At 49.4% G+C, this 20,344-nt stretch overlaps 1 protein-coding gene and 1 pseudogene across 1 annotated transcript; one reads left to right on the plus strand and one right to left on the minus strand.

Annotated features, from left to right (window-relative positions):
* Positions 1-5,532: 5,532 nt before the first annotated feature.
* Positions 5,533-7,714, minus strand: CD93 (CD93 molecule). The gene is given in 2 exon segments (NM_001161888.1): positions 5,533-5,557; positions 5,793-7,714. Coding segments are annotated over 2 exon segments (1,947 nt in total).
* An 11,311-nt stretch (positions 7,715-19,025) lies between these two features.
* On the plus strand, positions 19,026-19,789 carry LOC101103498 (elongation factor 1-beta-like; annotated as a pseudogene).
* The last annotated feature ends 555 nt before the right edge of the window (positions 19,790-20,344 follow it).

Consider the following 20,344-nt stretch of genomic DNA (forward strand, 5'->3'; position numbering starts at 1 on the left):
AGAGAAGAGTCTCAGGTCAAGTTCACGGGAGAGACTGTTGACCTCAGGGCTTATCCTCCAACTTGACCTTTCACTCCTCTCCGCTTTCTTCACTTTTCACCACTCCTGGCCTTTATTTCCTCTGAAGACAATGATCCAGGGTGTAAGAGATGAGACACTTTTGAGCGGAGGCTTTTTGGATTGGGGTTTATTGTCTCTTCCTCCTCATACTGAATAGATTGAGGAGTCAGCTCAATCAGGATGGACTCTTTCAGTCCATGTTAAAGCCGTGGAAGGTACATGATGTGTATGTGGCTCTTTCATGTTAATCTATGGGTTTTCTGTCACAGATGTACTTGTTTTGCACAATAGGTTTAATTCTGTATACATTTTTTGTGTGTGTGACTCAATCATGTTTGAAAGACTTGCTAGCACTTGCATCACTCTAAGTCTCTAAGAGGAATTGCTGCTGAAGTGTGGCATTTTTGTTCATGGGCTTTTCCTATAAATCAGGAAACCCTGGCCTCAAGGTTTTTCAATATGAAACAGAGGATGTTAGGATTGTATGTATTTGTGTGTCTCTTTGTGTCTCTCTCTTTGTGTGAAAGGTGCTTTTCTCTGAGTGTGTGTGAGTGCGTGTACGTTGCATGCCTCTGTGTGTGTGTATGTTGGGGAGAAGGCAGCCACAGTTTTTCATATTAAGATATTATTTCCAAATGGGTTTTGTTAGTGACTAGACAGCTCAAGAATAAGTTTTATTGAGCCCCGGTAATGACTGTTTATCACAAGTGTCCAGGCCATTAGCATCACCGGAAAGCCCTTGATTCCCCATAAGCCCTGTTTTTATAAAGTCCACAGTCTGGAAAGCAAGTCGACTGGGAATCAACCACCATCTGCTGCTCCAGCCTCCAGTCACGGTGAGGTTTATGTGGCCGAACAGTGAGCGAGCGGTCGGCCTGTCCAATTAGTTAAATATACTGGAAAAGGTTTGGTGCCCAAGTGGTCATAAATGCTCCTGTGATCATTGCAGAATGGTGTTTGCAAATCGCACCCATTAGACACGTTTAATCCAGCACCAGGCGTCACCCACACAACTAAAACGATGCAGGGGATAGAACAGTGGAGATGGAGGCATGCAGCAGGGCTCAGGGTCAGAGGGCAGAGTCTAGAAGCGCGGATTTGGGCCTGAGGGCCGCCCTACCCTGTCCTCCACCCACCTCGGTGCCCTGAGGCCAGTGCTGCACCCAGTGAGTAAAGACACATGTCATCAAGGCATCTCTGACAACGGACACAGGTACCTTTGAATGCAGTTCCTGCTGTGTATTGTGAGCTGCTGTGAAGCATATTAAAATATTAAACCAGACTGACAGCAATGTATTCCAGAGTTTATTAGGATAAGTGGGTAACAAAGCACAAAGGATGACAACCCACTTCCGAGGTTGCCCTGAGGTGCTTTTCAGAGGCCTGAGGGCAGCTCAGTGTCCAGCCCGCCCTCCCCCATCCTGGGATGAAATGACCCTGTCTAGAAAGCCTGTGATTCCAGCATCAGTGGAACAAACTTCAAATACACACATTCAAAGAGACTTACATGTTCTCTTCTAGCACTCAGGGAGGGACTGTTGATGTTTACAATCACATCGAATTGTATCATCATGCAAGACCTCACCTATGATCTAATTCTAGCTTAAGCCAAATATGCAAAAAGAGTTTTAGGCCAGGGGAATGGTGGGCAAATTCTGCTGAAAGGAAACACTTGCCCCCTTGCAGATAAGAGGAACAATGAGAGAAAGGAATTCCAGAGTTTCTTTCTAAAACGAGTGGGTGTTATCTCTATGAACAGACCAAAACACACTTCATTTTGTTAAAGAAAAAAAAAAAAGGCATTTCAGTGAGTTTTACTCCCGGAATCTGGAACAAACTAAGGTACTTGATTATTGAACACATGGAGAGTTTGATCATCCTCTTTCTTTTGGTTGATAGGCTCCACAAACCACACAGATTTAAGGCTTGGGTTTTGCAGCCAGAGAGGGACAGATGTTTTCAGGGATTCTCTGTCTCTGATTTCCATGCTAACCCTATTGTTTTCAGGGGTGGAAATATGTAGGGGACATTACACCATTTTGCAGCTGCTGGAAAGCAGTGCTTTCCTGTTTTCCTGATTTAGACAATGGAGAAACTAAGAAGAAAAATAATAGGAAAAGGCTTTCCTCTATTTGTTTTTTAAAAAACTGCATTATTTTGAATTTGGTACCTTTTTCAGAGTCAAATCTCATCTCTGTTCTCTTAGTTTTTATAGAAATCTATATGGGAAAGACAGTAGGAATAATAGTAACTAATGATCAAATCCACATCTTCCAGAGGTTGTTCAGGGTAAAATCCAGGCCCTGCGCAATGTGCTCAAACAAAGCTCACAACCAGAACATAAAAGGCGGAGCTACACACGCGCGTGTGGGAGAGAGTTTCACTCCCAACTCTGCTCCTCTTGAAGGCTGCACGGAAGCACGCTCACATACCTGTTTAGTTTTTCATTTCACCTTTCACCTGAGCGTGGGGAAAGATGTGAAGACTAACCTTTTGGAGAGGCTGCTAATCTATTGGCGATGGACACTCAGGCCTGAGATGGCCTTGCCAGGCCTGGTGGTCACCACAGGCTGAGTCCCCTCCCAGCTTCAGGCCAGAGCTGGTGGGTTCACCCTTAGTGCCTCTAGGGACAGGCGACAGGCACCAAAGTGACACCAGCAAGGTTGCTTCTGCCTCAAGGCCACCCAGACAAGCAATCGTGGGTTCATCATACAAAGGACCCTCCCCAGGTCCTCCAAGCCCAAGGCAAATCTGGAGAATGGCCCATCCTTGGCTGTCTACACTCCACTTTCCCAGGGGACTGTCCTCCTGCTTCAGCCCCTCCAAATGGCCAGCAAGAGAGAAGAGCAGTGCCTGCAGAGACTGCCCCTGAAATTCAGGAGCGGGCCTGTTTGAGGAGACAGTCTCCCTTTAAGTTATCTGCATCACTCACGTGATGAGTGTGTCCCAAACATAGAATTATTGAGCCATGGACAGAAGCCCAAGTTGTCTTTGAACGTGTTGCTAAGCGGAGCCTCTCCAAGACCCCAGCACCCGGCTTGCTCTGCCGCTCCGCAGGCCAGGGGGTCAGGGACAGAACGGCACCTGGTCGGCCCCATCCAGCTCACTGCTGGGGGAGTCCTCGCGTGGCAGAACCCACCTCTCCCCACACTCCATCTGTCCATCTACCTGGCTGTCATGATCGAGCCACCTGGCTTCTGGACAAATAGATACTTTGTCCACCGGCCTCAAGCTCCCAAAACAAGAATTCAAACCCCTAGACCAAAGCAGGTTCAATGGGAGAAGGAAGCATCTATCTGACGCTTTTTATCAGAGTCACGGCCCGAGGTCATCCAGCTGGGTGGCGGCTGCAAGGGCGGGTTGTCAGCAGAGGGGCCGACTCTGACCGAGCAAGTTTGGAAAAGCTGTGACTTATCCACCCATTTCTCCCCATAGAGGTTCTCAGGGGTTGGGGGAACTGGGGGAGGCACAGAGGGCAGGGCTGCGTATTCCCTACTCACCCCCAGAAGAATTCAAACATAGAAACCAGATGGGGCCGGGCCGTGGAAGAAATCAAATGGCCTGAGCCAATTCAAGGCTGGTGGACCATGGGGGTCGGGGGCACCCTGGATTGGGAATGTCCCCCTCACCCCAGTGACCAGGGTGAGGTCTGTAAAGGCCTAGAGCAAAGCATTTCTGTAAGTGCAAATACCAGCCAGCAGCACACACAGCCACAAATGGCCCACAGTCAGCCCCACACAGCACGGCACCCAGGGACCCTGGGCTGAGGGGCACAGCGTTCCACCCCTGGAGCATTAAATCCCAGTGTTCCAAGTGGAAACTGCAGAATATTAGGTGCCTTTCAGAAGCAGACACTCCGAACCCTGTGCTGGGCCCCCTCAGACCTCCATCCTTTCTTCCTTCCTTCCCCCAACCCCTTCCAGTTTTCCTTTTTTTCCCTTTCTTCAATGTGAGCTATAGCACCTTCATTTCGAAATTGGCAAAAGGCATCTACTTGGCTCTGAAGGCCAAGCACATGGGGTGCTGACCTCTGGGGCAGAGTTTGGATCCCGGAAATGGTTTCCTCGGTCTGACCTGCAGAGGAAGGGGAGCATCAGGGAGGGGTGCGGCAAGGGGTTCACCCCCAGTCCCACCTTCTCCAGGTGCCCAGGCCTCCTGTGCTGCTCAGGCAGCTTCTAAGGGCTCTGACCCGCAGTGAATTCTGGGCTGCTTTCCAGGAACCCAGGCGGAACTGATGGGGACCGAGCACCACCGAGCACCACCGAGCATGGCAGTCTCAGTTGTGGGAAGTCTGGCTAGTGGGCACTTAGAGACAAGGCTGTAAATTAAAACGGCTCTCAGCAGTGTCTGCTGTTGCACAAGATCTTAGTTATACTCTCATTCTCTCTCCATCTCCTCTTGTCTTCTTTTTTAAGGAAAAGGACCAGAGGACACCTTTGTTGTACGCAGCGCTGGGCCGGCACCCAGGGGACGAGTCCTGACTTGGCTGTGCTGTGTCCACAAGATGGGCTCAGCTCTCAGGAGGCCTCCACCACCGTGAACTGTGCTAAATGCTCTCACAGCACCTTTTAAACTCAGCCCCTCACATCATCCAGAAATCACCAGAGCGTCCAAGCCCAGGCAGAGTGCAGAGAAGGCAAGATGGCATCGGGGGCGTGGGGCCACTTGGCCCTGGAGACCAGTGGTCTTTAACCTTTGACCTCACAAGTGTCGGTCTCACCAGTCAAACACATGGTGGAACATGGGAACATTTATTGAGATAAATTGACTCACATAGTTTTGAAACAAACCCTGCCTTCTAACCCTAGTTTCCAGAGTCACTGTTTACTCGCTTGGTACAATTTTCCCGACATTTTTGAGATTTCATTTGCAAATACGCTGAAGACAATTGGAACCCGAAGAGCTAGAGAGATGTGATTTCTAAACGCCCTGCCTCTGCCGCCTAAGTGGATGGAAATGCAAGAATGGAAAACATATGTCTCCAGCCTGAACACGTTCCCTCCGTCAGAAACAGAGCTTCTTACATAATCAGACAACTGATAGACTCAGGCTTCATCACACCAGAAGGCACAAATCATTCCAGTCCAAATTTGCCCTGATTAGCGTCCTCTTAATAGATGTGTATGCTGGCAGAGAAACAGTTCAAACAGAGCCTGTTAGCACCTGACATGTCAAGTCTGATCCAGAGTCAGGGGTTACATGAACTCAGTCACATTTGAATTTCAACAGGAAAGGAAAGGAGAATTGTTAACACGCATGAAATTCCTGAAATGACACCTGACCCTCCCCTGCTTCCACACTACACACGTGTGATACCTGCACAGTTCAAGCTGCCAGGCATTTAAAGAGAAGGTTGACAACTACTTGCTAGGATTCCAGTCTAGTCTTCCAGGAGGATGGGGGTCCTGCTTTCAACGGTCTCCTGGCTCCGAGGATGGTGGTCGCTGCCAGTGTCCAGGGGCCTCGTCAGCATCAGCAGTCTGTCCCTGGTGTCGGACTACAGGAACAAAGGGCAACACGTTGGAAGCTGCGGCTCCGGGGCCATGCCATCTGGACCCTGGGCGTGGGGACAGGGCAGGGTGGCACCCCCAGAGGGCACGTGTGGGCCTCAAGGTGATCCCGGGGGGGCGTGCCTGCCCCTCACCTCTGCCTGCTGCGTGCCACGGTCACTGCCGCCCCCACCCCGCGCCCGTGCCTGCCACACTCCCCCCGGGCGACCCAGCCTCCTTCACCTGTAGGGGTTCTCCGTGGCTCTGCTCTCAGCCCGCTCGGGGACCCAGGCGTAGCTGTCCGCGGCACTCTGCGGCTGCTGCTTCTTCTCCTCCCTCTTGGCCCTGCGCTTGCGACAGACCAGCAGCCCTAGGGCCAGAGCTAGCAGGAGCAGGATGGCCACGACGGTGCCAAGAATGTAGAATAAGAGCAGCTGCTGTCCATCCGTGCCCTGGTCGCTCTGCTTGGCTGTGAAATCCTCGCCTGCAGACTCCCTGTGGCCGGTGGTGGCTGTGGGGTGATGGGTGCTGGGCTCCATCCAGACCCCAGGCGTCTCACTGGGGGCCAGCATCTCCGGTGGAGGCAGGGAGATGGGGACCCTAGCTGGGAGGGAGGGTCTCCTGTTGGAGGGCGCCACCATGGAGGTAGCCTCAGGGTTGTCCCCGCTGGGACTGGGCACGGTGGCAGAAGACTGGAGCCCCTCTTCTCCATTTCCCGTGTCTTCCCCAAGGGGAGACCTGCTCGGTGGCCCCAACGATGTGGGCCCCCCAGTGCAGGAGACGCCGTTGGTGTCCAGCTCCCAGCCCGGCAGGCAGCCACAGCGGAAGGACCCCTCTGTGTTGAAGCACAGGCTGTCGCAGAGGCCACCCTGCTGGACCTCACACTCGTCCACGTCCAGGCACTGGGTGCCATCCTCCCCAGCCAGCTCGTAGCCCTCCTCGCAGGAGCAATAGAAGGAGCCCTCGGTGTTGGTGCAGCTCTGGGCGCAGGGTGAGTGGCCAGGGGCACACTCATCCACATCCACGCAGGCCCCCTCTTCGGGGCCACCAGGCTCAAAGCCCACCCAGCACTCACAGCGGAAGCTCCCAGGGGTGTTGACACAGTCCTGGGCACAGGGGTTGTCCTGGCACTCGTCCACATCCACGCAGTCTCGCTGAGTCGAGTCCAGCTGGTAGCCTGGGGGACAGTGGCATGTGAAGTCTGTTCCGAGGGACCCGGGGAAGCACGTGGCCTCCCCTCCGCACGGGCTGGAGCTGCAAGGGTTCCGAGAGGCGCAACTGACCAGGTCGTCCAGCAGCCGGAACCCTGGCCGGCAGCCGCATCGGAAGGAGCCATCCCCGCCCTCGAAGCAGTCCTGCTGGCAGCCTCCATTGTTGAAGTCACAGCTGAACTTGGGGCTCACACAGAGGGGCCCTGAGCTGTCCCAGTCAAACACGCTGGGGGCCTTCTCCTTGCACAGGAAGTAGTGCGGCCTGCCCTCGTCCCCGTCCTCACAGGCCACACTGGCCATCGAGGCAAAGGGCACGGCCTGCAGGGAGGAGCTGGTGGCCTGGAAAGGGGTCGTGTAGTTCACCTGACCCGGGCCCCCCAGGGTCAGCGGCCGGCACATGCCTTTGAAGCTGAACTTGCACACAAAGCCCTCGATGTTGCTCCCAGGAAACCCGGATTGCCCACAAGGACCATCGACCCACTTGGAGAGGCTGCTGGCCAGGCCCGGCACAGACAGGTCCAGAATCAGGGACACGCAGCGCCTCTGAATGCAGGTGTTCTTAACCTCTTTGTACCAGTTGTTGTACTGCGAGGCCTCCCCATCGCCCAGCCAGCTGAAGCCTTTCAGGGGTAGGCTGCTGTCCGAGCAATTGCCCTTCTCTCGCTGGAGCCCAATCCAGAATTTGTTCTGGCGTTCTGGCAGGGGCGCCCCCAGCAGCAGGAGCTGGGTCAGGGCGCCCTGGATGTGCCGGGCCTCCTCCTCACTCTTCACCGTGGCCAGATTGCCCCCTTTCTTGCTGCAATGGAGCTGGGCATCCTCCGCATTCAGCTTGCGCCTGTGGGCCGTGTAGCAGGCAGCCCCCGCGCAGACCACAGCCTCCTGGTCAATGGTGTTCACCGCCCGGGACTGGATCGACAGCAGCAGCAGCAGCAGCAGGCCAGCGGAACTGGCCATCGTGGCCTCTGTGTCCCTCTGAGTGGGAGGCTGACGCCCCGGCGGTGACAGCGGCAGCCCGAGCTGAGCTCCGAGAGCCGAGGGCTCAGACGCGGACGCTCCGTCGCAGAGAAGGACACAAAGGCTGAAGGCTCTCCGCGGCCCCCTGACCCAAGGCGCATCCTGCCGCTGCACTTATTCCTCACCGGATACAGGGGCTTCCTGTGCTGAATGGCTTCTGACTCCTGCTGCCTTCATCACGGTTTTGTTGTTCATAAAAGGAGCCAGGCAACGTCGCTGGGTGCGGGCTAAGGAAATGCAGCGGCGATGGGGGTGGGGAGACGTTTACAGCTTGCATGCGCCTTTATTTAGGGGTCCCTCCTCCTTCCCATCCATGTGAGGGCACGCCGCGGAGTGAGTAGAGATTTGGAGGAGGCCAGGAACTTGAGAAACTCACTTCATAACCCATAATAAAATTCCACTTTGGTTTGCAAACAACCAGAAGAGGGAAAGAAAAAAAAAAATCCTCAGACTTGAGACAGGATGGTTATAATTTTCAGCCTTTTTTAGAAGCAAACTGGGCTCTCCTTTTGCTCGCTCATGTTCCCTTTGGCTTTGAGAGTCTTTTTTCTCTTATGTCCCCTCATCGTGAACTTTAAATAGATAGGCAATTTTAAAATAGGAACTGGGCCGTGGGAATGTCTGAGTTTCTAACACAATGCCAAGCTCCCTCCTCGAGAACGTTAAACCCAATTGGGTGAAATTTGGCAGTTTTCAGGGTTTTGTAGCACAAATGCTGTGTTGTGATGTGGCAGCATCGCAGAAAGCATCATAAAGGAAAAGATGAAAATGTCTTTGAACTCACAGGCTGAGGCTTGAGCGCCTGTTTTTCCTCAGCTCCAGGTTACCGGAAGGGTGGGAGGTCTGGGCCCAGAATCCATCCAGGCCACGGCTGACCTCCTTCCGCACAGCGACTCACAGAGGCCCTTGAATCGAAGAGCTCTTTTCCTGTGATGACAGTGCGTTCTGCTCACTGAGACTGTCACCGGTTGGGGTCCCCAAGAAGTAGAGCCCAGACAAGGATTTGGGATTCGCGGTTTATTTGAGAGGGGAGGGGTGAGACAAGGGCAAGGAAGGGGTCAGCACTGGGTGACACCAAATTGAGCAGGTGACCTGGGGCTCCAGCTGGGACTCTCAGGAGACCTGCAGACCACACATCCGGCTCCCCAGAGAAGGGAGGGGACTGGACCCTCCCCCTTTTGCTCCCCCTACCCACGGGCACCCATGACTCTCGGCACTCTGGGTGGATGGTGAGGACCCAGCCCCCAAAGGGAGCACTCAGTGGAGAGCAGCAAACCTCCGAGTGACTAAGATGGGACACCAGCTCTCCTCAGAGCTTCCAGTAGGGTGTCGTGGGGATTGGGAACTCAGGGGCTTTCAGCCTCCACAAGGATAAAGCACTCATCTCAGACTCCAGTCACAGAGCCCTCAGGGGGTGCTTCTTACGTTCTTTTTATTTTAATCAGATGTTTGCAAGAGTCCAGAGATGCTTTCTTAGAATCCACTGAATTCTCCTTGTGCTCTTTAGTGTCTGTGGAGATCCATCCACCCACCCACCTATCTGTCCATCCACTCATCCAACCATCCACCCACCCATCCATCCATCCATCTTTTTATCCATCTATCCATCCACCTAACCATCCATCCACCCAACCAATGTTGATTAAGGCCTTATTGTGTACTGGGCTGAGCACTGATATTCTAGGAGAAAACGCCTGCCTTCATAACCTTTGACATCCCTTGGAATGGACAGATTTAACATGTTGAGCAGTTTTAGCTGTGACAGGTACCTCGGGGTGTCAGGAGAAATCCTTGGGATGGACACTTGGGACAGGCTCCTCTGGGAAAGAATGACAGTGAAGCTGGAATTTAAAGGAGGAAAAGATGAGAGGGGAAATGGCATTCATGTGGGGGAACAGCATGTGCTAAGGCCCTGGGGTGGGAGGCCCATGACCTTGTTAAGGGAGTGAAGGAAGGGCGGTCCTACGAGAGCCTGAGGAATGGGAAGGAGGACGGGGGGGAGGGGAGGAGCCCTGAGAGCTCAGTGACAACTTGACTTATATCTGAAATCCGTGGGGAAGCACTGAAGGGCTAAGACCTTCATGTGGCAGCCCCCCACCCTCTGTGCAGAGAGACCTGAATGGTGTGTGAGGACCACTCAGCAGGCAACCGTGGTTTCAGGCTGAGATGGAGCTATATTGTTCCCCTTTTCATAGAATTAGAGCAGTTATAAACATCTCTAAAAAATGAAAAATGAACAAAACTAAAGAACAAACTCTGTGCCACGTGTGAGCTACTGCACTGAGCCTCCTGGGTACACTATCCTACGTGTGTAAAATCATGTGAGGACACACTTCACCAGGGGTGGTTTGTGAGTTTCCAGCTGTTTAAAGGGACAGAACACATCTACCCCTGGTTCAAATCCCACTCTGCCCCTCAGGAGCTGTGTGGCTTTAGATGAGCTGTGGGACCTCTGTCCATGTATGAGAGTCCGTAGCAGTTCCTCACGTCTCCAGGGAGCTCTGTGAGGGCTCCGGGGGCTCTGTGAGGGCTCCGAGGGCTCTGTGAGGGCTCTGGGGGCTCACATCTGGGCAGGGGATTTCGGGGGAGGAGTCACTGTCCCACCAGTATGCTGATAAGCGTTGATCACCTAAACTTGCCTCTGGCTTTGGTGCCTTGGTTTGGATATTTGCTGGCTTTGGGGTGGGACCTAAGCTCCGCATCTCCAGAGGGCTGGGTTTCCTGGTCTGTAAGAGAGGGGAGATGGGAGTCCTGATGCCATCACCCCAGTGAGGAGTCCATTAGGGCAACAGAGAGACAGAGGTGCTGGCTAAAGTCCGACTCCACACACCACCCCCCCGCCCCCCACTGAGCAAAACTAAGCAGGAGGAAACCTGTTTCACTGGCTGCAGACAGGGAGTTTTTTCTTCAAAGACTCTCCCCTGCCCTTACCCCCACCCCTGCCCCTTAGCTGGTTCAGTTCAGTTCAGTTCAGTTGCTCAGTTGTGTCTGACTCTTTGCGACCCCATGAATCGCAGCACGCCAGGCCTCCCTGTCCATCACCATCTCCCGGAGTTCACTCAGACTCACGTCCATCGAGTCCATGATGCCATCCAGCCATCTCATCCTGGGTCGCCCCCTTCTCCTCCTGCCCCCAATCCCTCCCAGCATCACAGTCTTTTCCAATGAGTCAACACTTCGCATGAGGTGTCCAAAGTACTGGAGCTTCAGCTTCAGCATCATTCCTTCCAAAGAAATCCCAGGGCTGATCTCCTTCAGAATGGACTGTTTGGATCTCCTTGCAGTCCAAGGGACTCTCAAGAGTCTTCTCCAACACCACAGTTCAAACGCATCAATTCTTCAGCACTCAGCCATCTTCACAGTCCAACTCTCACATCCATACATGACCACAGGAAAAACCATAGCCTTGACTAGATGGACCTTAGTCGGCAAAGTAATGTCTCTGCTTTTGAATATACTATCTAGGTTGGTCATAACTTTCCTTCCAAGGAGTAAGCGTCTTTTAATTTCATGGCTCCAATCACCATCTGCAGTGATTTTGGAGCCCCCAAAAATGAAGTCTGACACTATTTCCACTGTTTCCCCATCTATCTGCCATGAAGTGATGGGAGCAGATGCCATGATATTAGTTTTCTGAATGTTGAGCTTTAAGCCAACTTTTTCACTCTCCTCTTTCATTTTCATCAAGAGGCTCTTTAGTTCCTCTTCACTTTCTGCCATAAGGGTGGTGTCATCTGCATATCTGAGGTTATTGATATTTCTCCCGGCAATCTTGATTCCAGCTTGTTCCAGTCCAGCATTTCTCATGATGTACTCTGCAAACCCACATTTCATAAATAGTGTCCTTTTGTAATGTATCATGCACAGTATTTACAGACAACTTGACTGGGCCGAGCATTGTTTTTAAGGCTAACTAGTACTCACTTCCCAGATCTGGCTTTGGCAGACAAAGTGGCTCATCAACATTTGGAAAGAAATAAACCAAGGAAAGGGTACGGGGCTTGGGGCAGATTCTGTCTCCAGGAGAGCTCAGCGTGGGACGCAAGCCTGTAAACCCTGCTCACACAGCTGGTTTGGCAATTTTCAAGATCTCTTTAGCATTTACAACACTCTCAGTGGTTCCAATAAATGGCATAGAGTTTTGCCCTATTTAGACAATACAGTTTTATGGAAATAAAGATGTCTATATGTCCCACAATCAAGGTTCAATTCTTCATGAAAAAAAGCAAGCATATAACAGTCATTAGAAAACAGTGAAGTCAGACAGAGAAAAAGAAATTTGTATATTAACACATATATGTAGAATCTAGAAAAATGGTACAGATGAACAGATTTGCAAACAGAAATAGAGACACAGACATAGAGAACAAATATATGGGAACCAAGAGGGAAAGGGGTTGAAGAGATGAATTGGGAGACTGTATTGACACATACGCACTACAGATACTATACATAAAACAGGTAACTAATGAGAACCTACTACACAGCACAGGGAACTCTACTCGGTACTCTGTGGTTACCTAAATGGGAAGGAAATCCAAAAAAGATGGAAACCTGAATGCAGGAAAAGAAGCAAAAGTTAGAATCAGACATGGAACAACGGGCTGGTTCAAAACTGGAAAAGGAGTATGTCAAGTATTGTCACCCTATTTACTTAATTTATATGCAGAGTCCATCACAGGAAATGCTGGGCTGGATGACTCACAAGGTGGAATCAAGATTGCCAGGAGAAATACCAACAACCTCAGATATGCAGATGATACCACTCCAGTGGCAGAAAGTGAAGAGGAAATAAACAGCCTCTTGAAGGTGAAAGAGGAGAGGGAAAAAGCCGGCTTAAAACTCAACATTCAAAAAATGAAGATCATGGTATCCAGTCCTATTACTTCATGGCAAACAGATGGGCAAAAAGTGGAAACAGTGTCAGGTTTCATTTTCTTGGGCTCCAAAATCAATGCAGACAGTGACTACAGCCACAAAATTAAAAGACACTTGCTCCTTGAAAGAATATCTATGACAAACCTAGACAGTGTATTAAAAAGCAGAGATGTCACTTTGCCTACAAAGGTCCATCTAGTCAAAACTACGGTTTTTCCAGTAGTCATGTATGGATGTGAGAGTTGGACTATAAAGAAAGCTGAGTGCCAAAGAATTGATACTTTCGAACTGTGGTGTTGGAGAAGACTCTTGAGAGTCCCTTGGACTGCAAGGAGATCCAACCAGTCCACCGTAAAGGAAATCAGTCCTGAATATTCACTGGAAGAACTGATGCTGAAGCTGGAGCTCCAATACTTTGACCATCTGATGCGAAGAGCCACCTCATTGGAAAAGACCCTAATGCTGGGAAAGATTGAAGGCAGGAAGAAAAGAGGATGACAGAGGATGAGATAGTTGGATGGCATTGCCAACTCCACAGACATGAGTTTGAGTAAACTCAGGGACACAGGACAAGGAAGCCTGGTGTGCTGCCATTCATGGAGTTGCAAAGAGTGAGACACGATTTAGCAACTGACCAACAACAGCATATAACACATATACACACAGTTATAGAAAAGGAACAGAGAAAAAATACCAAAAAGAATAAAAACTTTCCCCTAACAACCCAGTGACATGGGTACTGATGTGACCATCATCCTCATTTTCCAGCTGGGAAAGCTTAGAGTGGTTGGGAACTTGTCTAGCTGGTAAGGAGTACAGTCAGAGCTTGAATCTAGGCCAACTGACTCCAGTCGAGGTACAGATGGCCCAGAGTGTGCAGAGAGCCCTCTCAATTTCTGGTGGATTCAGCTTCTATGGCTACCCTGAGCCTAGATTCACATGCCCAAGTTTGGGCCCATTTGTTTAATTTTATCTGTCTGGTGTCTGTTTCTGTGATTATGGTTTCAGTGTGTCTGCCCTCTGATGCCCTCTTGCAACACCTACCATCTTACTTGGGTTTCTCTTACCTTGGACATGGGGTATCTCCTCAACAGCCACCCCTCCTGACCTTGAACACGGAGTATCGCCTCTCGGCCCTCCTGCTCCCACCCAGCCGCTGCTCCTTGGTCGTGGAGTTGCTGGCATATTGAGTGCAGCATTTTCACAGCATCATCTTTCAGGATTTGAAATAGTTCAACTGGAATTCCATCACCTCTGCTAGCTTTGTTTGTAGTGATGCTTTCTAAGGCCCACTTGACTTCACATTCCAGGATGTCTGGCTCTAGGTGAGTGATTACACCATCGTGATTATCTTGGTCTTGCAGATCTTTCCTGTACAGTTCTTCTGTGTATTCTCGCCACCTTTTCTTAATATCTTCTGCTTCTGTCAGGTCCATACCATTTCTGTCCTTTATCAAACCCATCTTTGCATGAAAAGTTCCCTTGGTGTCTCTAATTTTCTTGAAGAGATCTCTCGATTTTCCCATTCTATTGTTTTCCTCTATTTCTTTGCACTGATCGCTGAGGAAGGCTTTCTTATCCCTCCTTGCTATTCTTTGGAACTCTGCATTCAGAGTTTTTCCTTTTCTCCTTTGCTTTTTGCTTTTCTTCTCTTCACAGCTATTTGTAAGGCCTCCCCAGACAGCCATTTTGCTTTTTTGCATTTCTTTTCCATGGGGATGGTCTTGATCCCTGTCTCCTGTACAATGTCATGAACCTCATTCCATAGTTCATCAGGCACTCTATCTATCAGATCTAGTCCCTAAATCTATCCCTCACTTCTACTGTATAATCATAAGGGATTTGATTTAGGTCATACCTGAATGGTCTAGTGGTTTTCCCTACTTTCTTCAATTTAAGTCTGAATTTGGCAATAAGGAGTTCATGATCTGAGCCACAGTAAAACATCTATTTCTGCTTTATTGACTATGCCAAAGCCTTTGACTGTGTGGATCACAATAAACTGTGGAAAATTCTGAAAGAGATGGGAATACAGACCACCTGACCTGCCTCTTGAGAAACCTATATGCAGGTCAGGAAGCAACAGTTAGAACTGGACATGGAACAACAGACTGGTTCCAAATAAGAAAAGGAGTACATCAAGGCTATATATTGTCACTCTGCTTATTTAACTTATATGCAGGGTACATCACGAGAAACGCTGGGCTGGAAGAAGCACAAGCTGGAATCAAGATTGCCGGGAGAAATATCAATAACCTCAGATATGCAGATGACACCACCCTTATGGCAGAAAGTAAAGAGGAACTAAAGAGCCTCTTGATGAAAGTGAAAGAGGAGAGTGAAAAAGTTGGCTTAAACCTCAGCATTCAGAAAACTAATATCATGGCATCTGCTCCCATCACTTCATGGCAGATAGATGGGGAAACAGTGGAAATAGTGTCAGACTTCATTTTTGGGGGCTCCAAAATCACTGCAGATGGTGATTGCAGCCATGAAATTAAAAGACGCTTACTCCTTGGAAGGAAAGTTATGACCAACCTAGATAACATATTCAAAAGCAGAAACCTTTGCCAACAAAAGTCCGTCTAGTCAAGGCTCTGGTTTTTCCAGTGGTCATGTATGGATGTGAGAATGGGACTGTGAAGAAAGCTGAGCGTCAAAGAATTGATGCTTTTGAACTGAGGTGTTGGAAAAGCTCTTGAGAGTCCCTTGGACTGCAAGGAGATCCAACCAGTCCATCCTGGAGGAGATCAGTCCTGGGTGTTCATTGGAAGGACTGATGTTCAAGCTGAAACTCCAATACTTTGGCCACCTCATGTGAAGAGTTGACTCATTGGAAAAGACTGTGATGCTGGGAGGGATTAGGGGCAGGAGGAGAAGGGAACAACAGAGGATGAGATGGCTGAATGGCATTACCGACTTGATCGACTTGAGTTTGAGTGAACGCTGGGAGTTGGTGATGGACAGGGAGGCCTGGCATGCTGTGATTCGTGGGGTTGCAGAGAGTCGGACACGACTGAGCGACTGAACTAACTAACTGGTGTCTGTTTTATCATCACCTTTCATTTCCCAAAAGAGTTCTGAATTACATCTCTGAATTACAATTCTGAATTACATGAAATGATGAATCACAGCATCCACGCCCTACCTGTTTCCAGCACAGCCTGGGACATTCATTGCAGGAAACATCCCTGGTAATTTCCTCTGAGTGTCCTGGTTTCTCTTATCTTGCTTCTCTAGTGCTCTTTAGAAGATCACAGCTAGAAAGTGTTCTGTTCCCTAGATCTGGGAACAGTAACAGTGCCCTCAGACCTCTCCTGTAATGTTTGATGTCTCCCAAAGTAGGGGTCCCACTGCCAGTCAGTGCAAAGAGGCCACAGCAAAGCCTCATCCCAACTTCCAGATGTTGACCTGTTTATCCAAAGAAGGAGCATCACGGGCTCCAAGTTGGGTCCAGCTCTTCAGTTCAGTTTAGTTCAGTCACTGAGTTGTGTCCAACCCTTTGTGACCCCATGGATTGTAGCACACCAGGCTCCCCTGTCCATCACCAACTCACAAACCTTGCTCAAATGCATGTCCATCAAGTCGGTGATGCCATCCAACCATCTCATCCTCTGTCACCCGCCCTTCTCCAAATGAGTCAGTTCGTCACATCCAAAGTATTTTCAGCTTCACATCAGTCCTTCCAGTGAATATTCAAGACTGATTTCCTTTAGGATGGACTGGTTGGATCTCTTTGCTGTCCAAGAGACTCTCAAGAGTCTTCAACACCACATTTCAAAAGTGTCAGTTCTTTGGTGCTCAGCTTTTTTTATAGTCCAACTCTCACATCCACACGTGACTACTGGAAAAACCATAGCTTTGACTACGGTTGGTCATATTTTGACTATGATGGACTTTTGTTGGCAAAGTAATATCTCTGCTTTTTAATATGCTGTCTAGTTTGGTCATAGCTTTTCTTCCAAGGAGCAAGTACCTTTTAATTTCATGGCTGTAGTCACCATCTGCGGTGATTTTGGAACCTAAGAAAATAAAATCTCTCACTCTTTCCATTGTTTCCCCATCTATTTGCCATGAAGTGATGGGACCAGATGCCATGATATTAGTTTTCTGAATGCTGAATTTTAAGCCAACTTTTTCACTTTCCTCTTTCACTTTCATCAAAAGGCTCTTCATTTCCTCTTCACTTTCTGCCATAAGGGTGGTGTGATCTGCATATCATGTCTGAGGTTATTGATATTTCTCCCGGCAATCTTGATTCAAGCTTGTGCTTCATCCAGCCCGGCATTTCAGCAATGATATATTCTGCATAGAAGTTAAATAAGCAGGCTGACAATATACAGCCTTGACATACTCCTTTCCCAATTTGGAACCAGTCTGTTGTTGCATGTCAGGTTCTAACTGTTACTACTTGACTTGCGTACAGATTTCTCAAGAGGCAGGTCAGGTAGTCTGGTATTCCCATTTCTAGAAGTCCAGCTCTTAGACAATTTTTATTAGCCCCATCATGTCAGTAAATATGTGAATTCATTATCAATATTTAGGAAGTGTAAGATTTTATGTGAAGATTTGGATTTCTGGCTTCTTTTGAAAAATAGCCTCTGGTGATGGTGACCCCGCCCTGACATGGAAATCAGTGGCCCTGCCAGTGCCCCTGGAGGCTGCCCAGCTGACTCCTATATCACTGGGGAACTTAGTGTCACTGATTATCCACCCAGTGCCCCACCTGCATCTGAAGCCATGATAGTAGTTCAGCTGAAAGTTACCTGGGGTCTATCAAGATCTGTGTGCATTTCTCTCTGTATAAAGTGAGCTGTGGGGAAGATGCTCTCTCTCCTTCTTCCTAAGACAAGTTCACCTGTGTACCTGTCGGCAATAAGCATCAAGAGATATCAGAAACTCGTTGATCCAGGTCTAAGCCAATGATGGCAAGTCCACCCCATGGCCAGCACCTGGACCAGGGCAGACATGTGACACAGGCCGTCCACGTGGGTTGAGGCAGAATGCTGGATGCTTGGGGAAACTTCTCCTCGCCCTCAAGCAGAGACATGAGAAATAGACACCCCATACTTGGTATGGTCTTCCGGATGCTGGTTTGCAAAGCTGATGGAGTCTGGATGAGCGTACACACTCAGAGGAGCAGAGCATGAAGATGAAAGGAGGCTGACCCTAAAGTCACCCTGCCAAGACTTCTTATTTGACATTATTAGCATTTTTATCATAGGATGGATGATTTACATTATTGTTCCAGTTTCAAGTGTCCGATACAGTGATTTAAGATTTTTATAGATTATACTTCAAGGTACTGTAAAATATCGGCTATATTGTACAGCACAGGGAATTATTAGCATTTTTGTTTGACTTGTTGGCTATTACTTGCAGCCAGTGGCATTCTTTCCAGACTTTGGGCTCTAAAGATTTTACTCTGTGGGACAAGACCTGACCCAGGGGCCTCAGAAGTCCTCCCAGGTCTGCAGGCCTTTGGTCTGTTTGCAGAACCACATTCCCACACAACAGTTCTAGGGGTCTGGGACTTCCCTGGTGGTTAAGATCTCATCTTCCAATGCAGGGGATGTGGGTTCAATCCCTTGTTGGGAAACTAAGATCCCACGTGCCTCACGACCAGAAATAGATAAATAAATAAAACAGAAGCAATACTGGGACAAATTCAATACAGCTTTTTTTTTAATGGTCCATATCAAATAAATCTTAAAAAAGAATTCTAGGGGCCAACCACTGCCTCTCCCTTCCTCCCCCCTCAACTCCACAGTGGAAGAGAGAAAAGGCTTCAGGTTGGGCTCTTTCTGGGGAAAGAGTTGGCCTCCTTGCCTGGTGCTGACTGGGAAGGAGGTGGGGTGGGGGGCCCCCTGCAGAGCCCAGGACAGCAGCAACAAAACTCTGGGGAGACTGGCTTTTCCTCGTCCAAACCCCAGCAGCCTGCCGGCACCTCAAGCGCAGCAGGTGCCCTGAGGGGGCAGAGGGGAGACACACCCGAGCCAGCGCGTCCCACAAGCTTGCCCTCACCCTTCTCTTCCCATGGGAACCTCGTGGGCGGCAGAAAGGGGGAGGAGACTCAGGGCACTCTGGGCCCCAACATGCAGAACCCTATCTAGACCCACTCGGGGAGCAGCCTCTTCGTTGCCTGCTTGGGATCACACGTGACAACCTCACAGCACCCAGAATGGAGGTGGTTCCACCGGTTTCCTAGAACAGGCTGCAGCCAGGAGCCCAGGGGCTGCCAGCATTTCCCCTAAGTGATTCAGCAAGTGTGCTTTTACGCCGGGTGTTTTAAAAGCAGAGTGATTCTGTTGTGTTAATGATTCGTCTCTGACCTTTTTTCTCTTAGCGCTGGGTGCTGACCAGTTGCATGCCTCTTTTTCTTCGCTGCCTCCCAGTTCTAGATTAGCCGTGGCCATGGGTTTTGGAGACTTGAAAAGCCCTGCTGGCCTCCAGGTGCTCAACGACTACTTGGTGGACAAGGGTTACGTAGAGGGGTGTGTGCCATCACAAGCAGATGTGGCAGTATTTGAAGCCGTCTCCGGCCCACCACCTGCCGACTTGTGTCATGACCTCCGTTGGTATAATCACATCAAATCTTATGAGAAGGAAAAGGCAAGCCTGCCAGGAGTGAAGAAAGCTTTGGGCAAGTATGACCTTACTAATGTGGAAGACACCACAGAAAGTGGAGCTGCAGGTAGTAAAGATGATGATGACATTGATCTCTTTGGATCTGATGAGGAGGAGGAAAGTGAAGAAGCCAAGAAGCTAAGAGGAGAATGCCTTGCCCAGTATGAGTCAAAGAAAGCCAAAAATCCGGCACTTGTCGCTGGTCTTCCATCTTATTAGACGTGAAACCTTGGGATGATGAGACCGATATGGCAAAACTAGAGGAGTGCATCAGAAACATTCAAGCGGACGGCTTGGTCTGGGGCTCTTCTAAACTAGGTCCAGTTGGGTATGGCATTAAAAAACTTCAAATACAGTGTGTAGTTGAAGACGACAAAGTTGGGACAGACATGCTGGAGGAGCAGATCATTGCTTTCGATGAATATATACAGTCTATGGATGTGGCTGCATTCAACAAGATCTAAAATCCATCATGGATCAGTGCCCTTAAATAAAAGTTTGAAAGACAAATAATAATAATAATAATTCATCTCTGAGCCCCCCACCAAATTTTGAAAATGAAATGAAAGTCACTAAGTTGTGTCCAACTCTTTGTGACCCCGTGGACTATACAGTCCATGGAATTCTCCAGGCCAGAATTGTAGAGTGGGTAGCCTTTCTCTTCTCCAGGGGATCTTCCCATCCCAGGGATCGAACCCAGGTCTCCTGCATTATAGGCAAATGCTTTACCAGCTGAGCCACCAGGGAAGCTCAAAAATACTGGAGTGCATAGCCTATCCCTTCTCAAGGAGATCTTTTCAACTCAGGAATCGAACTGGGGTCTCCTGCACTGTAGGTGGATTCTTTACCAACTGAGCTATCAGGGAAGCCACCAAATTTAAAATGGTGACCAATTTTTAGGAATTAGATTGTCACACTGCAAAAGCAGCTGGTTCCACAGAATTTGGTAAAACAAATTTATTTTGGTTTAACTCAGAGTTTCTAGTTATGAGTGTTGGGGTGCAGAAATATAGGTATTTCCTTCACTAGGAAACTGCATACTCGAGGTATCAGTGCAGCTTCATA

Source organism: Ovis aries, chromosome 13 (assembly GCF_016772045.2).
Source record: "Ovis aries strain OAR_USU_Benz2616 breed Rambouillet chromosome 13, ARS-UI_Ramb_v3.0, whole genome shotgun sequence".
NCBI lineage: Eukaryota > Metazoa > Chordata > Mammalia > Artiodactyla > Bovidae > Ovis > Ovis aries.